This window comes from Pundamilia nyererei, unplaced genomic scaffold, assembly GCF_000239375.1.
Source record: "Pundamilia nyererei isolate P.nyererei 1_Seehausen unplaced genomic scaffold, PunNye1.0 scaffold00092, whole genome shotgun sequence".
NCBI classification, from domain to species: domain Eukaryota; kingdom Metazoa; phylum Chordata; class Actinopteri; order Cichliformes; family Cichlidae; genus Pundamilia; species Pundamilia nyererei.
The window spans coordinates 1,764,960-1,773,281 of record NW_005187493.1 but is presented as its reverse complement, the minus strand read 5'-3'; the positions used below and the strand labels follow the sequence as shown (position 1 = coordinate 1,773,281).

The following is an 8,322-nucleotide window of genomic DNA, read 5'->3' as shown; positions in this document are numbered from 1 at the left end:
ACTTGGAGTGAGAGCTGCAACTTATACTTATATCTGAGTTTCTCATGTTTGCTTGTTGTACTTTTGCTTTTGAAGTTGACTGTTCATGAACTCAAAATAACTCCCGGGAAACATCAAAGTGCTCCCACCCCTGCTGGCATGTCTTAAAACATTTTTACAGTTAACTTTTGTTCATCTTTGCTATATTTCATTTTTATATTGTTTATTTTTTTATCCACACAGAGGTCTGTTGTCGCAACATAAAGATGGTGTGGACAGCTATGTCTCCCTCATGCTGCTGCCAGATAAAAGCAAGGCCACTAAGAAAAAAACAGGAGTGAAGAAGAGAGACCTCAACCCAGAATTTAATGAAAGGTTGCACTACCTTTTTTCTCCTTTGTAGGTTTTGTTATCCCTAAAGATCTGACCTAGTGTTTTAATAATCTTTTTGTACTTTCTTAAAGGTTTGAGTATGATCTGCCTAAGGACGAGATAAGATTCAGACGCCTCAGTGTATCAGTGAAAAATAACTCCTCTTCATTCAGAAGCCGAGACGTCATTGGACAGGTCAGACTGAAATCATATTTGTGGCTCTTCCTGCATCTGTTACATGGCTTTAAATATACTGCCAAACAGCACACTGAGATTCGGTTGGGTAAAATGTACTCCAATCTCCTCACTGTGCCTTAGCTGGTAGCGTAAATTGCATTGATTCCATAAATGTGTTTTATCTTTTCACTCTGAAATGCTGTGAATACAGGCAGAAACTGTGTTCATGCAGATGCTGACATGACATTCCCATTCTTTAGGTGCAGCTCGAGTTGGCTGAGGTGAACCTCGTGTCTGGTGTCACAGAATGGTGAGCAGAAGAGATCTGGTTTCATCCAGACTGTATTTACATTTATTCAAATGCTCAAGCTTGATGGTCATTATTTCTGACCATTTTTATTGACCATCAGGAACTCTTACTATCATTCAATGACTGTTCCACCTCATCTTCCAGGTTCACTCTCAAGGATGAAGCTGAATAGAAATCGCTGCTTGCTGATGCCGTAGTACAGCGATGAAAACGTCATCATTCAAATCCTGCTGCTGCTAATCACACCGATGCCTTCTCCTCTGTACTTCTGCACACAGTGCCAGCATGGCAGCCTTACCTGTATCCACCCAGCTCACTGTGTTATAGCATCTAGTATAGAAGTGCACAGCTCTCGTATTCACATACAACCACATACATACAAGTCACCAAAGATAAGTAGAAAGAAGCAGCTAAGTTAAAAAAAAGGTGTAAGTAAGTTATGATTGAAAATTATATGAAGAAATTGAATTTAAAGACTGAACAGAGAAAGTGATGGATGAAGTGACCTGAAGGTGTCATGTTACATTTTATTGCTTTGTTTGCTCCTTGTTGCTGTGAGAGTGTTTTAAATCTTGTTTGAAGTGCAGCAACATTATAGCTTTTAGTTGATTTTCATGTATCACTCATGAATTTTAATGCCATTTCAGTATTTTAATCTTGTTTTATTTACCAGCTTTTTTATATTTCACATTGCCACGCAGCTTTTGAGAGTGCCTTTGGAAATAGTTTTTGTATGGTTATTTTTTTACAGCTAAGGATGTGTTACACATATTTCCCCAGTTATGGTTTAATTTGTGTATATTTGCAAAGGTCGTTGATCAGGTGGGAAAATGTTATTGAAAAGATGGCAACAAAAATAAACAGATTTTGCACAGCTCACATTTCTGCAGAACAAAAGACTGTTTCTGTATAAATTTGTTACCTTTTGTACTTTGCTCTTGTTATGTTTTAATTGCTTTCTTGCTTGCTTATTTACTACGGGTGTACTGTACATGAAAAGCTCGGACTCTTCTGAGTCTAAAAAGGAAATGTTTTTGCAAACTTGAGTTCAGAATATAAAGAATGAAAGGATGTATGTAAAGCTAGAAAAAACAAATTCTCAATTCATATAAAAAACAGTGTCAAAACTATGTACAGCAAGTAGGAACAAATAGAATCATGAATTTTATTAATTCAATTTTGTAACAGTTTTATTTTGTGAATATTTGTGATACAATTTCTACTGAATTTTTGTTATTCTCTTTGATATATAGAAGAGTTATTGTAGGCACAGTCAGTACACTAGTTTTAGGGTGGCCTGGTCAAAGTCAGGACTTAAATCTAATTGAAATACTTTGACATTTTCTTAAACAGGTTGCCCATGCTTGAAAACCCTCCAGTGTTGCTGAATTGTAATAATTTTGAAAAGAATGAGAATGAGCCCCCACAGCAATGTGAAAGACACATTGCCAGTTATTTCAAATGGTTGATGGTAGTTCACAAGTGTGTCACAACCAGTAATTAGGTTTAGGGAGTAATTCATTTTTCATATATGGTCAGGTAGGTTAAAAAAAAACGTAATAAATGAAATCATAATTTAAAAACAGAATTTTTTAAAATTCTCTTTGCCTAATATGAAAATGTGTTTGATGATCTAAAACGTCTTGATGCATGCTCAATCATCCAGGTAAGTAAATCTCCAAAAATCTCCAAAAGTTGATTTGGAGATGATCTAAAACATGTCAGAATGTCAATATGCAAACAAACAAAAACAACAAGTAACCAGGAAGGGAGCATATACTTTTTCACTATACTTTACACCACCTCACACACAGAGAGAGATGCAAGCATTTAACACACCGTATTTCACATCAACTGTAAACTTTATTTGAAATATCTAGCGAATAATAAGTCAAACATAAACAGATAGTTTATTTCCACGGCCATTTTAACTGAGCCAACGGATTTTATTTGTGCAGCAAAAGAAAAAAAACGCACATTAAAAATTTGGTGCGATCACTGTGACGCTGTTGTTGTGGAGGTAGAACGTTTTCGCTTTCGTTTATCAGCAAAAGTCACTTTTTAAAGTAGCCAGCAAAGGTAAGTGGAAGCTTCATATTTACGAGCAATAAATGTGATTCGGTAAGCACAATGTGTATATTTAATGTGTAAATTAAATATAACACTTAAAAAAAATGATATTTGCATTAAGGAAATGAAGTAAAGAGATAATAACGGTTCTCAGTACGCCATTTTGAACAATATCCTACTGAGAAAATGTTTTTTAAAATTCACCAGATAAAGAACTTTTGAATGTTTGAATAAAAAGGTAATTATGTTTCGTGGGCCTAAGCTGTTTGTTTGGTGTGTTTTGAAGGGTCACTATGTCAGCGAACGTCTATGAAGCTGAGCCCATGAAAGTCGTAAGTTGCAGAAACCACGGCTATGAACCAGCCAACCAACACTGCATCAGACTGAAAAATAGCTTTAAAAGGAGCGTTGGCATTAAACATGATCAATACATTTTCACAGTGACTTGCTACAATAGTTAAGAAAAACAGCATTTCGACACATTGATTTTCTTTTATATTTACAAATACTTTTCTCCCTTACAGTTTTATAGTAAACTACTAAGAGTAACAGTCGGTAACATCCAACATATATTGAAACAACTGTATTTAGTCTATCTAGAGTTTTAAGGTGACAACGGGACAATTTTGAAATTATGATAAAAGTAGTTCATCTCACATTATTTATGTATACTATATACATGAAAAATGCACACTAAAACATCTATGTTTACAATGTTAGGACGATCTAAGCTTGTTTAAATAAATTAAAAATGAAAATTAAATTAAATTAAAAAAGTGTTTTATTATGTTTCTATCACAGGATGATGAAGAAGTTCTATTTGTCCTCTCATTGAAGTGGACAAATCTAAAAGAACCACAAAAAGTGAAGAGGCTTGAGACTCGTCTACATAGAACGCTTCAGACTTGGTTCAATAAATGCAAACATAATGTGGACTGTGCAGTGGAAAGGACCTTAAAAGATGGCCGTGTTGTGGTAAAGGCTAAACCAGCTCCAGGTGCAGTATAGTCTTGAATAACTTTAATATCTTTCTTAACTTATTCAATAAACAATTACTGAATTATAACTTATTCAGTAAAAGTATATTTTGACTTAATTCAGTATATTTATATTGGTTTTAGAAAAGAGTTCATTTTTTGTCTTTTAAGCCCTGGCTGATCTTCAGAAACTGAATAACCAAACACTAACTGGGAGGGATGGACAATCAGTCACCATAATATCCATCAGTCTCACACTGCCATCTCCAGAGCTCGATACACAAGTACCAGAGGATGCTTCAATTAACCTTTCTGCATCTCTGCAAGAGTTACAAACGGTATGTACGATGTGATAAAGCATCAATAAATGGAATAGAAATGTTACATGCCATTCCATTAAATGTACTGTACTGTATTGTGATGTACTGTATTTTTAACAGGAACAGGTTCAAAAAAGTGAACAAAGTAATGCCCCTAGAGAAGAGGTGCACTCTTGTTCCGTCCCAGTGGGTCCTTTCTGGTATGTGAGCCACATGTATGAAGAGGAAATAAAACGTATAGAGAAAGAGAATGGAGTTAAAATCATGGCAGATGTGAAGGTGAGATTTGAAGAAGATCAAAAACATGGGAGACCAGACCGTGCTCTCGAGGAGTTTGAAAACCTTGTCCAGAAAAGCTTAGTTGAATCCTGTGGCTCAGTTATTCCCCTCAAGTTCATAGAGTCAGATGAGTGGGGCAACGCCCTGAAAACCATCCAGAAAAAGGAAAGTAAGCTTTTGGTTACTCTGACTTCTGATGTAATGACTGTGCGTGGGCCAGGACAAAGTCAAGATGTTATGAGTAAGTGCTTATATGCAGATGCAATGCAGACAACAAACACACATGGTTCTCTTGCTCAGTTTTATGACCAAGTTCAGGTGGGGAAACAGAGTAGCACAGTTTCTGCAGATGAAGAAATGTACACTTGTTTTGTCCCAGTGGGTCATTTCTGGTATGTGAGCCACATGTACGAAGAGGAAATGAAACGTATAGAGGAAAAGAATGGAGTAAAAATCAGGGCAGATGTGAAGGTGAGATATGAAGAAGACCAAAAACATGGGAGACCAGACGGTGCTCTCGAGGAGTTTGCAAACCTTGTCCAGAAAAGCTTAGCTGAATCCAGTGGCTCAGTTATTCCTTTCAAGTTCATAGAGTCAGATCAGTGGGGCGATGCACTGAAAACCATCCTGGAAAAGAAAAACAAGCTTTTGATTACTCTGACCTCTGAAACAATGACTGTACGTGGGCCAGGACAAAGTCAAGAGGCCATCAAAAAGTTCTTAAATGCAGATACACATCGGAAAAGAAACACAGATGCTTCTCATCAAGAGTATGAAAGAGAGACTCAAGAATCACTGAAGATTGACATGACCATCAAAGATGATTTCCCGCATGCAGGACTGATCATTGAGAAGACATTTTGGAAGTTAATGACTAACTCTTATAACAAGCAAATAGAAAAGATCAAAGCTAAGTTTAACGTAGCATTCAAAGATTCAGACATTGGTCAAGGCAAAGTTAATGTCACAGCTTTCTACAAGAAAGAAGGAAATGCCTCAATGGAGAGCCACGCCCTCAGAGCACTTCTCTGTCTACACCAGAGGTTTGTTTCATCCTAATTCCATGGTGCCACTGGGTTCAGTGGCACAATCATGCAGATAAAGAGCAGAAAAGAAACATGAACAGAATGAAAGAGAGACTCAAGACACATCACTGGATATTGACATGACCATCAAAGACCATCTCCCAAATCAAGGATTGATCATGGAAGTTGATGACTACCTCTTATAACAAAGAAATAGAAAATATCAAAGCTAAGTTTAATGTGGAATTTAAAAAATCAGACATTGATCAAGGCAAAGTCAATGTCAAAGCTTTCTACAAAAAAGATGAAGGAAATGCCTCCATGGAGAGCCATGCTGTCAGAGAGCTTCTTTATTTACATCAGAAAACTGCCACATCTCCCATGAACAGTTCAATACTGCTACTGAAATGAGTTTGTCATGGACATGACAGTAATCTCAGTTTAGTGCTAATATTTTGTGTTATTTGCATGCTTACAATGGGGTTGTTATATTTCACAACGTTACCATGTATCTTTGTTTCGTGCCTTGTGAAGCCTTATAAAAAGTTGGAGATCAGCGAAACAATTTTGCCTTAAACAAAAAGTAAACAAGCTTTGCATGTTGGTGTTTGTGTGAAATGGCTTTACTTTTATTTTGTGTCTCTTCCTACTTTGTAACACAGCTATTCATACTGCATAAATGTTCAATTTAGGATTACTGTAATGGAAATGTGAAATACTGTATATTAAAGGATCTTTCCCACTGCATGTTGAATCTACATGAAAAGATTTCATTTATTTGTAACTGCAAAGAATGGAGGAGCATTTTTAGGACGGAACCACAATATATCACTTTTTTTAAGTGGTGGCAGAAATGCTTTTTTTTATAAAAGTACAAACACAACACCAGAAAATCTCTGTAGCAAGTGAAACATGAGTAGAATTGGTAACATATTATCAGAAAATGTTTTTGATTTACACTAAAGAAAATGTCAAACAGAAAATTTCTGTGGATTGTAAATGATACATTTTACCTGTTGCATGAGTTATAGCCTGCAGTAAATTATTTTATTTACAGCATCCTGCTGTATAGCTGGTATATCCTATATCAACTAAATGAAACAAGTCAGTGCTGTACATGTGTCAGAATCATATGAGACAGTAGATATTTATCAGAAGTGAGCTTACACAAACTGCAAACCATGAGATATCAAGCCAGAAAAAACTTGTCCTATAAAAGACATCTTCTGCCCTTTTTCTGGAAATGAAGGGAGGTTTAGTATCCACAGTCATTTTAACTGAGCAAACGGACCTTTAGTCAACAACAGAGGACACTCTGTCCCAAATAAATGACAGAGGCGAACTTGCGTGTTGGGGCGTGACTGTGGCGCTGCAAGCTTTCACTTTCGTTTATAAGGAAAAAACAGTTTAAAGTAGCGAGGCAGGGGTAAGTCTAATAAGCAGTAAAGTCATATTTTCAAGATACATTTCTGTTTAGATGATACATAAAACGTGTGATATAACGTTGTGGTTGTTACAGGTTTGGTTAAAATGTAAGACATTAGAAAACTGGAAAGTGAAGTGCAACCAGGAGTGTAGCTCTGCAGGTTAGGTGGAGAACGACGTTAGCTAATTTATGGGAATAGTTTTATATAAAATCACCAAATACAGAATTGTTGGTTGTCTGAGTGCAACACACTGTGTCATGTCGTATGTGTTTGATGTGTTTTGAAGGAAGACGATCAAAATCTTGAACATGGCTAGTGCAGAGCCCATGGAGGTCGACAGACCTGACGACATGAGCCAAGTATGTAAACTAACACCGAATCAGAATAAAATAATATAGTTTCAGGAACTTTGGTGTTAATGCAGTCATTAAATATCCACAGTGCTTATTTTCAGTAGGAGCCTTACATATTTTAAAGTGCACTTTTGAGGCCACGGTTTGCTTTTATACTTAAAAAGATTTTTTATTTTAGTGAGTTTGTGTGCTTATACTTAATGTCCTCCATTTTTTCCGTATTCTTGTAAAAAGTATATGAAAGTGAAACTACTGAGATTACAAGGTCAGCATAATATTAGTTTATTGGCGGTGTCCAAAAGTTGGTTCTGTTCATCTGGACATAGCGTTTTGTGGGAGAAACGTTTTGTCACTCATCCAAGTGACTTCTTCAGTCTCAGCTGACTGCAGGTTTCTCCAATCTTATAAACAGTACATTTGCATAATGACTGAAACCAGCTCACTGAAGGAACAATGGGCTGGGAGGTGTGTTCCTTAATCTTAATTATACAAATTCTCATGATCATTGATCAACAACCACTGACCAAAACCCATTGATCAAAGACCACTGATCAATGGCCATGAGAATTAGCATAAGATGAAATATAAACCATCAGCATTGTATTGTAAGAGTTGTGAGATTGAGGAACTTAACAATGTGTAAAGCTGTTCAGCGTTACTTTGATCATCAGTAAGAACATTGTAAAGTTCTAAGGCTGCAAGGCGACATCAGTGTGACAAATGTGAAAATATGACACGTAGCTAAGCTCACACTATTCATTATAATACTAAAGAAAATAATTCTAAAAAGATATATCTCAACAATGCTAAACTATACTTATTTAAATTAATGATTTTCAGCATAATGTCACAGGCTTACATGTTTTTAGTGTTTTATTATTATTTCTTTTATCACAGGTTGAAGATGGAGCTCTCATTGTTCTCTCACTGAAGTGGATAAAGTCTGATGATGAACCACAAAAAACAAAGAAGCCTGAGACTAGTCTACAGAAAATGCTTCAGACCTGGTTCAACAAATGTATACCTAATGTGG

General features: G+C 36.1%; 2 protein-coding genes and 1 long non-coding RNA gene across 3 annotated transcripts; all 3 read left to right on the top strand.

Annotated features, from left to right (window-relative positions):
* The first annotated feature begins 225 nt into the window (after window positions 1-225).
* LOC102193486 (extended synaptotagmin-1-like) lies at window positions 226-1,719 on the top strand. Its single transcript, XM_013912507.1, has 4 exons — window positions 226-354; window positions 444-546; window positions 789-838; window positions 983-1,719. The coding sequence occupies exons 1-4, from the start codon at window positions 272-274 to the stop codon at window positions 1,008-1,010; spliced, it is 264 nt and encodes an 87-aa protein (XP_013767961.1). The 5' UTR covers window positions 226-271; the 3' UTR covers window positions 1,011-1,719.
* Window positions 1,720-2,816: 1,097 nt separating this feature from the next.
* On the top strand, window positions 2,817-5,543 carry LOC102193209 (uncharacterized). The gene is made up of 5 exons (XM_005739665.2): window positions 2,817-2,917; window positions 3,195-3,240; window positions 3,710-3,905; window positions 4,057-4,223; window positions 4,326-5,543. Exons 2-5 carry the CDS (start codon window positions 3,202-3,204, stop codon window positions 5,541-5,543), a joined length of 1,620 nt encoding a protein of 539 aa, XP_005739722.1. The 5' UTR covers window positions 2,817-2,917; window positions 3,195-3,201.
* Window positions 5,544-6,866: 1,323 nt separating this feature from the next.
* LOC102196934 (uncharacterized) lies at window positions 6,867-8,316 on the top strand. Its single transcript, XR_311901.2, has 3 exons — window positions 6,867-6,935; window positions 7,223-7,295; window positions 8,187-8,316. It is a non-coding gene; the product is annotated as an uncharacterized LOC102196934 (long non-coding RNA).
* The last annotated feature ends 6 nt before the right edge of the window (window positions 8,317-8,322 follow it).

Excerpts from the sequence above, each read along its gene's own strand:
- LOC102193486 (XM_013912507.1), top strand. The coding sequence starts at position 272 with ATGCTGCTGCCAGATAAAAGCAAGGCCACTAAGAAAAAAACAGGAGTG. Across the intron at positions 355-443 it reads AACCCAGAATTTAATGAAAG|GTTTGAGTATGATCTGCCTA; the intron begins GTTGCACTACCT and ends ACTTTCTTAAAG. Across the intron at positions 839-982 it reads GTGTCTGGTGTCACAGAATG|GTTCACTCTCAAGGATGAAG; the intron begins GTGAGCAGAAGA and ends CTCATCTTCCAG.
- LOC102193209 (XM_005739665.2), top strand. The coding sequence starts at position 3,202 with ATGTCAGCGAACGTCTATGAAGCTGAGCCCATGAAAGTC. Across the intron at positions 3,241-3,709 it reads AAGCTGAGCCCATGAAAGTC|GATGATGAAGAAGTTCTATT; the intron begins GTAAGTTGCAGA and ends TTTCTATCACAG. Across the intron at positions 4,224-4,325 it reads CTCTGCAAGAGTTACAAACG|GAACAGGTTCAAAAAAGTGA; the intron begins GTATGTACGATG and ends TATTTTTAACAG.